This window comes from Plodia interpunctella, chromosome 14 (assembly GCF_027563975.2).
Source record: "Plodia interpunctella isolate USDA-ARS_2022_Savannah chromosome 14, ilPloInte3.2, whole genome shotgun sequence".
Lineage (NCBI taxonomy): Eukaryota > Metazoa > Arthropoda > Insecta > Lepidoptera > Pyralidae > Plodia > Plodia interpunctella.
The window spans coordinates 7847205-7864480 of record NC_071307.1 but is presented as its reverse complement, the minus strand read 5'-3'; the positions used below and the strand labels follow the sequence as shown (position 1 = coordinate 7864480).

The window sequence follows — 17276 nt, the reverse complement described above, 5'->3', positions numbered from 1 at the left end:
TTTACTTCTTAAATCAACCAGCTAGAGATACACTCTCTATGCAGAGAGGATTTTTCTCAAAATTACTAAGTTTGTATACCAATGTAACTAATCTGTAGTAGTTTTTATTAACCATCCCTTGCTTACGGTAAAGGAAAACAACGCGAGGAGACTATTAAGTTGATCATCGTTGCGTCTACAATCGCTTAATTAGGTAATATTTATTCCTAGAAGTCATATGTCAGCCCTTAGATGACTTGCATAAAATCGAGTATTATATTCGTTAGTAAATAACACTCAATGAAAGAATATAAAAAAACACTTGTATTTTTACACTGTATGTATATCTTACGCTCTACATAATTCTGCAACTCGTTAGGTTCGTAGGTCATAAGAAGACAAAAGTAAATTTTATAATTTATTCACATATTGGCAGTCGCAAGTTGTAATATCAACAATGCACTAGATGCTTACACCGACAAATGGCTTAAAGATATAAACTTATAAGAGAGTTCATCAACTATATGTACTTTATGTAATAGTTAAATGCTTTGGAACAATTCAACATTGGTACCTACAATTTCAAGATGTCAACACGTCATTATCCAACATCACTTAATTACAAACATATTTTTGTTAACATTTGATAAATTCAAGTAAAATCTAGATTATACAAATCTATTTTAAAAATTTTAAGAAACCGTTTTTAAAGTTAACTTTCGAAAAAAGTCTCAAAAGATCATAATATAACAATGTTGTCATACAACAATATGTGACCAATGAAGTTTAAGTATATTTATAATTAAACTTATCCTCAAATATCCGCATATCAGTCGTAGGTATTCAAAATATTTGAGATTATGGAAATTATCTCAGCAATACCATGGAGAAGGAAATTATAAAATTAAATTAACTTCTACGTAATGGCACTTGCTTTAAAAATACAATAATGAATACTAGGCACTAAAGGTGTGCATCAAATTCAAACAACACTATGATAGGTATATTTACAATTACCGCAACCTGTCAATTATTTTTTATTCACAACACATCCATTCCATTAGAAATTCAACCAGTGACGTAACAATTCGGTGGCATGGTGGCATGATGACAAAATGCACCTAGATGCGCATTGCCGATGTGTTTATTTTTTTTAATCTGACCCTGTTTGTGGAAGGGCCCTATCAGATGAATTTGAGGTGGGCTCCAAGACAAATTACGCCACTAAATTCAGCCTTTACTCACGTAGACGTTTCTACGACTATTTGACCTCCTTATATCTATCCCCAATGCCACTTTAAAAGCCAATAGTTTTTTATCAAAAGTCAATCAATGTACTCTTGTACGAGTAGGTAGATTGAGCTAGTCTTTAAATAAAAATATATGCTTTAGAGATATCCAAGTGTCAAAAAGTACGAAAATTCGTATCAACGCGTTCAAGAGCTAAAGGCTTAATGTGTATTTTTTTAAATATCTTGGTATTTTTTTTACTTTATTTGGTGAGGTGCGGTTAAGCGTTCAAAACGCAAGTTCATACATCTTAAATCTAGATTCAGCCAAGAGCGTAATACAACAGTCTTCACTAAATAAACTTATGTGACTTGGCTTTCTTAAGTGAAAAGTGCAAAACTGATGTTGGAACCGTACTGTTGCGAGATTATTGTTGTCCCTTTCGCTAGCTACCAAAATGTTTTGAGTGCGAAAAGGGTATATAAGCATAAGCCGCATTACACGCAACATCGTCCCATAGTTACTTTAATTATTGTTAAAATGTTATTTTAATTAAGAAATACAAATCACTGTTCAACATGGGCCAACGTGTTACACGTCCTATATCACGTCTACTTCCCGTACGGGGTAGACAGAGACAACTCGCGAAACTCGAAGGCAACGTTTATGTGGAAAGTGGAATTCAGAAATTGTGACAAATGGCTAACCCATCTCTCCCATAAATGAATTCTCGTTACCCATGACAGACTTCAATCTCCACTGGAGTAACACCTTGGTATAATGCGCACCACGTGATTAGGGACGTCTGCCGTGTCCGGTTTACCTGCACGGCCTATCGTCATAGACCTTTTTTTTGTTTCGTTTATCCATGTGGAAAGGCAAAGGGATCTAAGGCCCACTACCTGCGCAAGCAAGCCATAGATACGCCAGAAAGCGAACACGAAAAATACATACACGTAACACGTTACTAACGTTTTCATGCTGTCTCTTTTTTCCATATCGTGTACGGATCGTGTAAAAAAGAGAGAACGTGTGGACGTAATGTATTACGTGTTTTATGTTTCATCGTAGCCCCCCGGTTCCAAGTCTGTGAATTGTACATTCTATATTTTTTTTCGCTCCCAGAGCAACGTGGCTGCGCATCTATCATTGATTCTCTTCCAACATCAGTTCCGCTAACTTAACCTAATTTAGAGATCCATACTAAAGGTTTCCTGCGACTCGTCGAAGGAGATAGAATTCGACCTAGTTTTCTGCACAGTGATCTGTGATGCCGACACAGAACTGGGGTTTTTGAGAAGGGCCGCAGGGAGGCTGCACTTCGGTGGGGTTTGGGAGATCGGCGACTGCCTGAGAGACATCATGAAGGACCTCTCGTACACTATCCTGGTGCCTGGAATAGAAGAAAGATTTTATTTTAATACGAATAAAGTTGGTATGGCAAAGATAGGTAAGGCTTCCACCAATGTGGTGCCTGTCCAAACCATGGCAAACTTGAATATATAAATAAGTAAGTTCGAGATTTATATTAAGGGATACTAACTCAGCGATACTATATATTACATTTTATAGTCTATACATTATATAGATAAACACCCAAGAGCCAGGGCAATCAGAAAAATATGATTTTCCATACACGTGTTAAAAGACCTGTGTGACGCTACAGATAATGCCATAACAAAGGCGTAGTACTTATTGATACAAACTTAGCCGAGTCAACATGCTAAAAAGAAGTAATCTGTGGCGATAAATTAGAAGCTAAAGGGCTGAAAATTAAATTACCTATGTATTTTTTTTACACATGAATTACTGATAATTTGAAGGTCGAGCTAAACTTCAAATTGACAAATACTCAAAACAAAGTTGTGATGAAAGCGTGCTTGCTTACAATTAGTAATTTAAAATAGATCTAACTACAAATATGTACAACGAACTTAAAATTGAAATTCTTCAAATTCTTTACTGAGTTAAAGTCGGGAATTTTATCTACCAACTTTACCAATTTAAATAATAATTTTTAAATACTTTTTTAAGAATCTCTAAGCATCATTTTATCTTTGTATTGCAGGAAACTTTAGTAATAAATTCTCTTTACAAAAGGTAGGACTCTCCTCCAAAGGGAGAAGAAAATTTGGGCTCTATTTTGATACAAAAGAACATACAATACAGTACAAATTTAATTAAAAATAAATACAAACTTAATGATGCGGACTTATTTAGGCATTGTAAAGTTATAAATATATATGATAAAGTTAAAATGGAAATTGTGTGTGAAAACCTAAAAAAAATAATCTAATATATATTTATAAAAGCTAACACTACCTGCGGTAGTCTCGATTTAGATCAACTTTGCTGAGAAAAAATGCCAAAAGAAACTAATTTTTTTTATTCAGTACCAGAGATATCTATTTTTTGAAGTGAAAACTTCTTTAGCAGCGTTGTGCACTTTTTGTGATGCGTGAAAAATGTTAAACTCGCGTCAGGACACTCGTAAGACGTCAAAAATGCACAACGTTTATATTCAAGTTTTCACTTCTGCCTGCGCTCCCGGAGTGCATCCCGTTTTTTTTGTACATTGCCTATTACATTACTTAAAACAACATATTTTTAAGTTTCGTTTTTAATTAATATCTACTAGCTGCGCCACTTGGCTTCGCTCCCGTAGGAATTTCGGGATAAAAAGTACCCTATGTATTATTCCAGGTTATAAAATATGTTCCATATATACCTATTCTATACCCGTCTACTAAATTTTACAACAATCCGTCCAGTAGATTTCACATTTAAGAGTAACAAACATACATTCTCACAAACAAAGGATAGTAGGAGGAAATAGAAAGCTTATTTTTTATCCGTAACGTTGTCTCTCTATCCACTTTACCGTTTCAGATTGATCTGAAATTTTCCATGCATATGTAAATTGGAAGCTGATCGAAGTCGGCAAATGGGCATGGGAACTCGATAACACAACAATACATTCCAATCGTGTTTAGGTTCGGGTTAATTTGAGTCTTTCTTATAAACATACTAGGTTTTATTACTAATGCTGGTGTGAGATTTTATTCAAGTTGTTTAAGGCATCTGACATGATTTTACCTAACCTAACGACATCTAGTGGCTAATAGTGAATTGTGAACCAGTGTGCAGGTTTCCTCACGATGTTTCTCATTACCGGAACTTTTTTGATACATTGTCAAAGACACCGAGCAACTTTCTACCGGCTATATCTTGGAGTGTTTTGCCTAAGTTGATAATCAACCAGAGTGCAGGTTTCCTCACGACGTTTCTTCACCGAAATATCAAATAATAAATAGTATGTGGTAAGTCAGCATATAAGTACTCGTAGAATGTATTAATTGGAAGAGGCTTAAATTGTTTATTTATTGAAAACTTCTTATGCTGACTATAACAAATAACTACTGATATCACTGGCGTCGAAAAACTCGATCAAGAGTCGACATCCTCTAATTAGGTTATGAATACAAAAGTAGCTTTTAGTTGTGGACAGTTTTCTTTTTGTATTTTGAAAAATCATGTTGTCAGCAATTAATAGTATCAATACTAGGTAACTATAATTATATTTTACTTAAATTGCAAATAAAAAATACATTATTATTTATTGATTTGTTTACATCTTCAAGTTCAACTATCTATTTTATTAGCTCCAAGATGACGTAATCGTCTTGCTTTAAGTAGGTATTAACTATCTGTGGTATTGTATTATTGTTTAACATTCTATGGCAAGCTGGCATGCTATGGCCACGCGACATTACGTAATCTTACCAACCAATGTTTACTCGAAATGAAGTACCACTTATCGCAATAAATACAGATTATAAACGACGTGCAATCGAAATGTCAGAATTCAAATGTTAATATTATCGAATTATGTACACGTAGGATTCTTATTTTGTTTATTATTAGTAAATTTATTTCATTGCCAATTTGTGCAGTCAAATATGAGCTATAAAATTGTTGTAAACAAATATCATTAATGGACCCAAATCATAGACATAAAGCCGGCTCAATAATTCATTATTGCGATATCAATAAATAAATCGATTTAGATGTGTATCGCGATTTTCGCCGTGTACTTAACGGTTTGAAAGATAAAGGTAATATGGATATCATGTGTTTCTACATCATATTTAGCTCACATTGAAAATACTTACATGAACACGTACCCTTGAGCTATTTGTATGTATCTATGTACCTAATCTTCTTCTTACCACGTGTTGACGCCTAGTTTATTATTAACTAAAGTGTATGTGAACAGTGTTTCCTTATTGTAACGAAGAGACGGCCTACTTTTAACATTGCTCTACACAAAAAGGCCATTTATATTCACGACCTTCATTTTTTTAGTCTTTTTTTAAATTTTATCTATGGTATGGCCATAATGTTTATGTTAGTACATCATAAGTGTGTACCACAGTATTGCGTAGTAAGTTTACTGAATTTATTTTTTATGTATTTTGTACAAAAAAAATAATTTGTTATTTTGTTTTGTTATACTTGGCACAATTAATTACTTTTCCGCTAAAGTAGTCAGTAGGTCATTTTTTTTTTATTATCAACATGTTTTCTTTTTTTTTTTTTAATTTGATTTGTTTATCATTTTAAAAAGTACCTACGTACAGGAAGTCGAGTAGGTTAATACGTTTTGACATGACCTTGATTTTTTAAATCGTTTTGACCCAGTTATATTTTTCGGCGATGCAACACGTGTCTTATTCTTATAGGTACCTACTTACGACAGACATGATGTACCCATTTAGTTTTTAAATGCTTATTTAGCTGCTTATATATATTATTCAGCTTTTATCTATGTTGCAATGAATCTAGCAACTGGATTTTGAACCAGATAGGTAATCTTCATACGATTGCTTCATACGATTACTGAAATTTTGTATCCATATACTCGTTTAATTTTAATGACATTTGATTTGCGTGATAGTGTGCTCAGAATCGACTCCCGACTAGGGAATCAGCGGTTAATATCATGACGATATACTTTTACAAATTATTTCCAATGGTAATGCATTATTGTTATAAGCACTCATGGTGGATCATATTCAGCTCCCAACGATAGAACTCCTGAACGGTTTACTGCACGGACACAATTTTTTGTCACTTATGGAGTACAATATGAACTCTCTGACAACGATATAGGTATCTTTTTAAATGACATTGTAAAAAAAGAAGCAGGTCAAAGCAGGCATCACTAATCTAATTGAGCGGGATCCAAGGCCCCGACCGCATTGCTCCTAAACTGAGCAAAAGGTCACTAAACTGCGGTTAAATATACCCAAAGCTTGCAGATGTCCACTTTGTTACTTTGTCAAACCTACAAATGAGTTTTGTGACTCATTTATACTGAACAAAGACGTTAGCAAGCCCTTTATGTTGTCGTTATCAAGGTATGTACTGCAATAAAGTGAGTGAAATTAATGGCCGAGTTCGTAAAAGCCATGACAGATTAGAAAAATCTTACTCCACTGTAAGCTATAACACACTCGATAAGAAAAAGGAGCGAGGTTTTTTTTTCTCTAAGTAAAGGAGAATTAGTTCCCCTTTACAATAACACTCAATAAATTATTATTAGAATGTGATAATTTAGATCACATTTATTGTTAACACGCATGCATTTATAAATTACTACACCATATACATAATCGGCACTGTTTGGTCTATTATATGGTTCACTGTTTTTGTAATACTATTTGTATCTATGACTGTTTGTGCCATAATAAATGAAAAAAAAAAACTTGAAAATAATGTTTTTTTTTCTATGTGTAAATAAACGTAATTAGTTATAGGAAGTGAACACACATGCCAACTAGTCCACGTTTACTGTTTACATTTTTGTTGACATTGGGTAATGAATGAGTTTGTTTTCGACACGCAAAATAAGTAGAGCAACTTATCAATAGAAGTGTCATATCAATCATTTTAGATACTGCCTAATTTGTCTATCACTCTCCGTGTATGTTGTGATATTATGTTAAAAACTGACCTTTTACATAATTTCATGTTTATGTCACTATGCATCCCTCATGTCAAACAATACAATCCTTACTAGGCTAGCGAAAATAATATTATAACTGTCTTTTGCTGATTAAACTAGCTAGTCCTGCAATTTTAGAAGCTAAATTATAAGGACAAATAAGTAAATAATGTCTCTGCTGCGCGTGCCCACGTGGACACGATAAATATTATCTCACACACATCACATGTGACCGCCAGTTTATCAACACCTATATGTGCCATAGCAACTGCGTTCTGCGTCGCAATTTAAAAAACGTGACTCGTGAATTCCAAGGACTCACCTCCAGGCGTGGTCGAGTACAATGTGCCTCCTGGGGTACTTGAATACACATCTGGCATCTGAGTTGGGTCTGTGATGAGAACCCTCCTGGATGGAATCGCCTGGCTGTGGGTCGACTGTCTCGCTATCGGTGACGCGGACATTTTCAACTCTATTTACAAAAACTAAAAGTCCAAAATCACAAACACTCTCACTGGTAACCAAGCGGGAAGACAAGAAAGACTGAACCGGCTTCAGCCGGTGTCTAAAATAAATACGAACGCCTGCTGCCCACTCACACTAGCGCGAGAAAGGGCGTACGAACGTCACACATGAACGCGCCACATCAAAACAATCAAAGACTAAGAGAACAGATGTCACTTATCAATACGCCGTATATGCCTAAGTAACATAGCGACGCTTTTGTACAAAATGGACGCATGCGTATGTGCGTAACGTGTCTATGAATACCAAACGCTCATTATTACTTAATCAGAACGCAAACTTATAAATATTTACAACTGTTTGGACACGTCAGCATCAGAAATATTGATTGCGAATTCATGAAAAATGCAAAAATTATTAATGCAAAAGTAATTTTTGCATTTAATGTACCTATTTATAACTTAGACTTTACTTTTGCATAACACTACTTTTACTTTGAAATAAGTATGTACTGATATGACAGATGTGTCTCCCTGACGGACTTTAGCGGTGGTTACTTCGAGATTGCTCACAGGATATTTTCTCATACGCTTTTTATAGTCTTTGACAACACACACGACTATGTAACACATGCCTACACAAATATACACACATGGGCACACAGTCTATATGCGTAGTTTTTGCAAGTTTAAAACAGCATGGCCGATGTGGCGGCCGAATTACGATCGGAATTTTGCAAAATTAACTATTAATGTTGGAAGAACCAGGGAGGCCAGAACCTCAAAAATACGTATTTTATTTGCAACTGACACAGCTGGGACACGTGGCTCCGTATCTATGGGAAAGTATCCTACTATGTTTGAGTTAGAGCACTACTCGATTTGTGTAAATTTTTATCGAAATCCGTCCAGTAACAAACATCCATGCAAAAAAAACTGCCTAGTGAGCAAAATAAGTGTTTTGGCAGCTTTGGTAAAAACAGTCAAGAGATCAACCACGATTCTATTCACGTGATCATGAATACGATTTCTCGTGAAAAAAATCTACAGATTTTTTTTTATATTTAAGAACTTTTCTCTTTTTGTGAATGGGTAAAATCACAGAGTTATACACATATATATATACATATATAGCTTCAGTAGAATTTTCAGACGATTATATAAAGATATTATAATGATGTATAAGTATATAAATAAAAATATATAGTTTTTTTATGACCAGTCTTAGATAAAAAGGCAATATTCTGTACCAGAGTGTCCCCATATTATCATATCATAAGGTTATCAAATTGATAACGTACAACTAAAATCAAGCTGTTTTTAGTCAAAATTCTTATGATAGCGTTATCATAATCACGCTCTTACAGACAGACAGACTGATATGCAAAGGTACTTGATGACTCTACTAAAGTAGAGTCATCAAGTACCTTTTATATTAGACTAAACTTGTGTAGGTATGATTATACTAAATGGAATGATTATACTAAACTATCTTAACATGATTAATTTATTGTTATTTACATGAAGATAATGAGAATTGATTGTATTACTCAATCATGATTACTGGATTACAGAGATATAAGAGTGACCTATAAGACTTATTTACAGACTATAAAAGAATATAGCTATTTAAGTAGTTGACATTTATTTTACTTAACCAAAAAGAATACACAAAAAAACATATGTTTATAATAGAGAAGCTTCAAAGTAAATCCTACTAACATTGCTAATGCGAAAGTATATGAAGATCTGTGTGTGTATATTTGTTACTCCCTCATTTACATCTTTACTATCTTATTTACATCCGACAATTGATAAAATATGTGACAAAATACACCCACGCACTATTCAATCGGTAAAATTAATCGGGTAAACAAAACGAACTCGATTAGTAAAGGAGCCCATTACCTATCTAATTTAACTACAATAGTTAGTGTGACCGCTGCGCAATTAATGATAAAATATCAAACTTGCGACAATAACAATTTGTACTTGTATAGTAGAACTAGCATTCGTCCGCTGCTTCGCTCGCGCGATATTCAGTTTTTAAAAGGAATCTAAGTAAAATTTTAATTATTCTTTTATCGCGTATTCTAAAACGAATACGATGCGGCGCAGGGACACAAGCTTTGGCATCTGATAGATAACGATAGCTTTCAAGGCTCATGAAGGGGTTGACGTCAGCTACGCGGCCGATTGTAAAAATGAAAAAAAATAATATGCTGCCCTGGATTCAATCTAAGCTCCATACAAAAAGATGAAATCCACTTATAGACAATATTGTGAAAGAACAGAGGGTAGACAGCGTTGGCTTCTCAGATTGGCCCAGTGACGGAACATCTTACCAGGCTAAGTAGTTCAAAAAATTCAGATTGCGCACTCAAGTGGGCCGGTGCAAAGACAATCTGGTAAGGTGGGGTATGCTTGACTAATTATTACTTGACCAGTCTCAGAACATGTGCGTATGTGGTTTCTCCCCACAATCGATAACTCATATCCTCGCCTGTCCCGAGTGTCTAAACACCTGTACTCGGGCTGACTTGATGGCAGCTTCCGAAAGAAGAAGTTCAAAAAATCACTACATAGTATAAAACAAAGTCACTTCCCGCTGTCTTTCCCTATGTATATTATATCTTTAAAAGTACGCAACTAATTTTGATGCGGGTTTTTTTAATACATAGTGTGGTTCCTGGGGAAAGTAAATTATTATGGTTTTACCGGTTGGCCGCTAGTATTACATATCATATTTTCATTTTATTTTAACGAACGTCGATATTTTAATATAACAGCATGACACTTCTGTATATTACATATTGCGCGGCGTATTGCGCATAAGTTATAAGCGAGAAGCGGGAAATAATAAAATATAATATTAATAAATGAATAAACATTTACACATAGAGATCCCTGGTGCGTCATTCATTTTTTTCTAAGGTTAAAAGTTAATTATTATTTTTACTTCTCTAAATATTATGATTTGGATGATTTTTTTGATTAATTATTACGTTTTTTTATTCATTGTAGTGCTAACAACCAATGAGAATCACATTTTTGCAAATAAAAAATTAATGAAAATCTTTCTTTTAACACATCAATTTGGAAAAGAGTTTTTTGTTGTCATCTTTGCCTAAAAAGCTGATGAGCTTTACAATTATCAGAATCCCCTCGCCTCATCGCAATCTTATTAAATTCCGTCCATCTCAATCAGCCACCGCGGAATCCAATAAAATCAACGTAATTTGGTTTTTCGAGTTTGTCATGGAAATTTTCATTTGGTGAAATGATTTGATTTCATTTTCTATTTTCTTATTGTTGTAAGTTCGTACCTTATGTTGGTTATTTATAACCAATGCGTATGATTAACATTATAAATAATTAACTGGAGTTAATTGATATAGATTTGTAAGTTTTATAGTTATATTGTTATGTTGTGTACATAAATAAATCATCTTACCCAAACAAAAACACAAGATTTTTGCTACGGGTGAAACTGAGGTCAACAACTTGATTTAAATAAATATATAAATAAATAAAATATAGAGTTATATGGTGAAACTATTAAAATTCTTTGACTTAAACTGGATATTATCACATGTGAGCTAACCTAACTGACTATGTATGAGGTCCAAGAACTATTTAAATAGACAAAATTCAAAATAAATGTGAAATTATGTGTGTTTGAATGAATGAATAAACTCTTTATTACATAGTACTAGATATTATTGCCCGGGTCTTCGCTCCAGTGAGATTTTTTTTCTAATTTTAAAATAATTATTAAAATCGGTTCTGTAGTTTCGGAGATTACACGCTTCAAACATAATAAATACAAACATACACATAAACATAATAGTATAGATTTAAATAGACAAAAAGCAAGACAAAAAAATTGTAAAATAATTGTATGTTTGTTGTTCTTTAAAATTGTATTATAATGATAAGTTTCTTACTGTGGAGATGGTTGGAGAGTTGGAGAAGTGACATGGACCATATTTGATCGCAGGTAGATCCGCGGGCGAACATTATTATTGAAATAAAAATGTCCTCAAAACCAACAATGATCCTTAGTTTGGATTCACGACGTGTATCGAAGCTCTCCAGACAGCTGACAAACTCACTGAATACACAAGTAGACTTACGAAATTTCGTTTGAATCGTTTTCGAAAACATTGAAACAAAGGGACTTACAATCAGTTTTTTAAGTTTCATCTTACATGACAAATTTTAACAAACTGTTTTGTACAACTCACCTTTGCCAGCGTGCAGACATCCTTACGATATTTTTCCTATTTGAGTGGTGGTCTATAAATACGAGTCAGATTGGTATACAAACTAATGAAGCACGAATAAGATTCGAACTTGGAACCTATCGATCACAGGCAGGCGTTTTAGCTACTGGACCACCACCGCTAATTACAATTTCGCGGATCCCTGACAATGGAATTAAGTAAGTACTTACTTTCAAATGATAAATTAACAAGTAAACAAAATTATTAGTCATAGGTACTCGAAAAACTACAATCTTAAAAATATACAGATCTTAGATATACAAGATAACAGTAACTTATCAACAAAACTCTTTTAACTAGAAAAAACATGGCCGCCGGTCCCTTGCATTATTTCCTCGTACTTATTTGTTTGTAAACAAGTAGGTGTGTCTGTGTGTTCATCCGTTTACACATGACTCATTATTATGTAAGTCATTTTCAAACGCAGTTGCGAGGTAAACAATTACAAGGGCAACATTGGAACAATCGATTAAGTATTTTATGTATTTTACACAAACATTTTATGAAAATTGCGTTCTTGGATTAGTTTTAATAAGTTACTAATTTTTAAGTGGAGTTTTGGTTGTTAAAGTGTTTTACTTATTAATAAGTATTATGGAAATGATTTAATCGATCAAAGTTAATTCATGTGGAAGACCTCTCACCACAGAATTGAAAAAATAATCTCGATCTAGTTCTGTGTCTGTACCCTAATAGTCATCATGCACGTACCGCAGGTTCGATCCCCAGTTAGTTCAAGTCAAGATACAAAAATAAACCTCTATTCTCAAATTCAAAGTTAAGTAATATATTCAAATTTACAAGGACGACAGATTGAGACAAAAACGTGGTGGCGTGATGTTGTTAAAACTACTATAATATATTAATATACGTATATGCTTTGAAAACACCTCGAATCTCGTGACTACGTTAGTAAACATTGAAGACGCAAAATATAGTTAAAACTGACTTATCTTGCGAAGAATAATTACAAAGATAAATAAAATCTGATATTCGTAAAACGAATCACTTCTTGAAATTATATTCAAATTCAATATGCTTTGGATTTAACAAACATACCAAACGTATAGTGAAAGTTGGAATAAGATTTTGTGCGAGTTTATAGGTACAGGATATTTTTTGATAAACTGCACAAATTTTCGTAATATGCTTACTTAATTCATGTAATACATAACTTCCAAAAGAAAAAAACAGTGAAGTAAGAACGGTCGAGTTTCCATTCTAAGACTCTATCAGCCAATTTGTACAAAATTTTGACATCGGTTTCTTTGGGTACCGACTCAGTTTAATTACACAATTTGTGTAGTTAAAAAGAAACCTGTATTACTAAGAAATTCACACTTGCTTCATTCTAAGTCCATTAGCAGTAAGGAGAGATTCACGACTGTAAGGGCAGGAGTGAAATATCTAAATCGAAACATTTCACAAAATCATTACTACTTAACATAAGCAATTAATGTTTTAATATAATACTTAAGTCGTCGTATTCTCAATGTGCCTAAAATTTATCGTGTAATCACTCTGTTTGTATAGGTCGTCTGTAGTCATAAACAAACAGTCCGTATAGTCATACAGTCAACCGCGCCTTAAATTACCCTACACAGAACTCAATGCGACGGTAATAAAGACGAATTTGCCGTGACTTTGGTTAGCTGTGTGTATGTGCTGTTTACCGTACATTTCTGCACAGATAGGTAGTTCGTCTTATAGCTGACAGACATTTAAAAGCAATTTGAGTAAGTACGTTCTAACATCTCGCTTCGTTTTTATGCACTTACAAGCGACCCGCCCCGGCCTCGCTCGGATAAAAAAGTTTTACTGACTTATATTATATACCACAGTAGCGATGAAACTAATATTTTCTTTCATATGAACGCATATGAAGTATAAATAAGCTTTTTACATGTTATTATTATTTTTAGAGAGATCTTATTGCATTCAATGAGTGACAAAAAAGTCACGTGCATGCAGTAAAACGTTGACGAGTTCCCTCGTCCATAGCCGTTCCTAGGTGCACTAATAATGCATTGTCATCCAAACTAAACGTGTGTACAAAATTTCAGATAAATCGGTTGAAGATATCTGCTTCAAAATTAAGTCAAGATTCCACCCGAACGCATATACATGCTTGTAAAATATAGTGTTACTTGTTTAATTGTTATGCTAACTATAATAGTACCACACCTACGCATCCAAATCTATAAGTATTCCTAATATTTATCAACAAAAATATATAGCGGTCTAAATTTGTAATAATATTGACCAAACCACATTTCCGTGCAAAACGTGAATTACGTCAGAAAACTGGCGATGATCCATACTATCGTCTGCTAAAGGTTGATTATCTTGAACTATTACTGTAGATCAACTAAAAATACGATCAGAATTTCTGCACTAGCCTTTGCCCGCGGCTTCGCCCGTGTGAATTTCCCACGTGAACAGTTATTTTTCGGGGTTGGAAGGTACCCTATGTCCTTCGCCATACTTAAAACTACATGTGTGCAAAATTTCAAGAAGATTGGTTGAGTAGATACAGCGTGAAGAAGTAACTAACAAACTTACTTTCGCATTTATAATACTAGTTGCGCTCCGGGGCTTCGCTCCCGTCAGAATTTCGGCATAAAAAGTACCCTATATGTTATTCCAGGTTATAATCTACCCGCGTATCAAGTTTCATAACAATCTGTCCAGTTAATTTTGCGTGAAAAAGTAACAAACATACACACACATACATCCTCACAAACTTTCGCATTTATAATATTGGTAGGATTAGTTAGGATTGGATTAAAATGATACATCTATTCAATTAACATTTTGATTGTTAATAAATGTTAACAACACGGATTACCACATATAAGTGTTTAGCAAAGTTGATGAAATATTATCTAAGATGAAGTGGTCTATTATAAAGAACTAACGAATCGTCCCCGCTTTGGTCAGATAAAATCACAAAAAATTATACAGCTAAACCTTAATCTTAATAATTTATTATGGATTTATACGACCATATGTCGTCGTAAGTGTTGGCATAAACAAAAATAAATGTTTCTCTCCCTCTAACTGCAGGAGTCTATCCCTTTCATACAGTTTGTTTTTGTATAAAGTCTTTATTATCGAAGTCCGAGTTACATATAGGTGTGTATAGCTTCATACACACACCTTTCAACGTGAAATAAATAATTAATACTTTTAATTTCGTTTTTCATTGGCTTCCATAATCCAATAGTAAGGACAGCGACTTTATTTTTATAAAAATGTAATTTTTATATAAAAAAACTTTCTACTGTCGCCAGTGAGATCTTATAGCATTCAACACTTAACAAAAAAACGTGTCCGTGAAATAAATTGTAGAGGAGTTCCTGATTTGAACATATTATATTATATATACCATCAGGTCAACATTTCAGAATATACATTGTCATCCAAAATAATTGTGTATGTTCAAAATTTCTGTTCAATTGGTTGAAGATTTCTGCTTCAAAATTGAGTTCAGATTCCACCCTAACCAACATACCTATACAAAAGTTAAATAAAAGATGTTAAAAACGAAGTCATTGTGAAATGTTAAATCGATAGTCCTTAGATAAATTGTGTCTAGACTAGACCATCATAAGTCTAGACTAGAAGTAGAAAATACAAGTTGATTTGAGGATGTCTTTGAGAGGTTAGCGCCAATCAATTTTGTGTCCTAACTATATTTTTTATAAATTACTTCAGATCTCGGGGAGATTTGTTTAAAAATCGGACTAAAGGTTGGCTGGAAGAAATTGCATTAGCGATAAGTCTGTCTTTGCGCTCTAATATCTTGTTGTAACTTATGACTACCTATAATAATAAATAATAATAATAAGTGTTTGTTTCTCTCCACAAAACAAGAAATCTTAATATTAATTACATTAAATTAAAGTACCAAAATTAACAACTTGAATTTGTGGGAGCTGACGCCTGTACTAGGAATACACCTGTATTACAAGTCATCAGGCCCCGCCTCTTGATTATATTATCTAAACGTAATAATAGTACATAGGTAGTACGAGAAAAAACATATCTTATAAACAAAAGTTATATAAGAAAAATAAAAAGTATTTTAAACAAATATATATCTTCATAAGCGTGGTGTGTGTGTGAGATGTCAAGTTTGGTTCCTGTGCAAAAGAAAGTGGGTGTATAATTGCGACTTATTTATTGTAAAACTTGTAGTAAATTTTCTGTTTCTTCGTAATTTTGTTTTAGCAACCATTCCGTGAGAATTTTTTTAACTTTAAATGAAGCTTGTTGTAAAGATAAGGACCTTTGGGCTCTTTCAATTTGAAAGAAGTGCGTTTTTGCAGCTCCGCCCCATGAGATGATGCAGTACGTTAATATAGATTGACATAGCGCGAAATATACCATTTTAATAGTGTTAACGTCTGCAACGTGCCTTAACTGTTTAAAAACATAAATGAGTTTACGAACGCGAGATGATAAAATATTTATATGAGTTTTAAAATTTAAATTTTTATCTATCATAATGCCGAGATATTTTATACAGTTAGTGTGTTCGATGGCGTAGTTTGATTGCGAATTTTTTGCAACTATTTTCAGATCGGGATTCTTTAATTGACTGGATTCTTGTATGGAGAATTGAATCAGCTTGGTTTTTTCTAAATTTAGGGTTAGTAAATTGTTGTTTAACCAGTTCTGAACTATATTAAAACCTGTCTGTGCAGAACTATATGTTTCAGTCCATGATGATCCTGTAAACAGAAGAACAGTGTCATCGGCGTAAGTTATGATCTTGCCATTCTGCAGGGGTAAATTTAGAAGATCATTTATGTAAGCAAGAAAGAGAGTAGGTTCCAGTATACTTCCCTGGGGGACTCCAAAAGTAACTGGTTCGTCAACGCTTACATAAGAGCCTATCTTTACTCGCTGTGTACGCCCTGTCAGATAACTTCGAAAAATAGCCAATTGTGTTCCTCTAATTCCCATAGCCTCCAATTTCTGCAGCAGCAAGGGAATCGAAACCGTATCAAAGGCCTTGGCTAGATCCAAAAATAATCCCAAACACTTAGATCCACAGTCTAGGTTCGAGGCCATATGATTTATAAGTTCATTAACTTTGTTAATGATGCAATAATATGCTCATCTATCTATCTAATAGGATCAGAATAATGTTCGGGCTAGTTTCTTTCCCATTCCTTCCTTTAACTACATTTTTATGTGCAATAAAATAATAAAATTATTATTGTAAAATTTAAAAGTAAGTAAGTAGTTTTTAAACGAAACCACGTTTATTTTTCTTTTTCTCTTTCTACATCAAAATAGTAT

General features: G+C 33.6%; 1 protein-coding gene across 1 annotated transcript; it reads right to left on the bottom strand.

The window, feature by feature from the left end:
• Nucleotides 1-384: 384 nt before the first annotated feature.
• Thor (thor) lies at nt 385-8251 on the bottom strand. The gene is made up of 2 exons (XM_053754687.2): nt 7539-8251; nt 385-2602 (listed from the first exon to the last, which is right to left on the bottom strand). Exons 1-2 carry the CDS (start codon nt 7678-7680, stop codon nt 2400-2402), a joined length of 345 nt encoding a protein of 114 aa, XP_053610662.1. The 5' UTR covers nt 7681-8251; the 3' UTR covers nt 385-2399.
• Nucleotides 8252-17276: the final 9025 nt, after the last annotated feature.

Coding starts and splice junctions, on each gene's coding strand:
- Thor (XM_053754687.2), bottom strand. CDS start 7,680: ATGTCCGCGTCACCGATAGCGAGACAGTCGACCCACAGCCAGGCGATT. Junction 2,603..7,538: donor GTACTCGACCACGCCTGGAG/GTGAGTCCTTGG, acceptor CTTCTATTCCAG/GCACCAGGATAGTGTACGAG.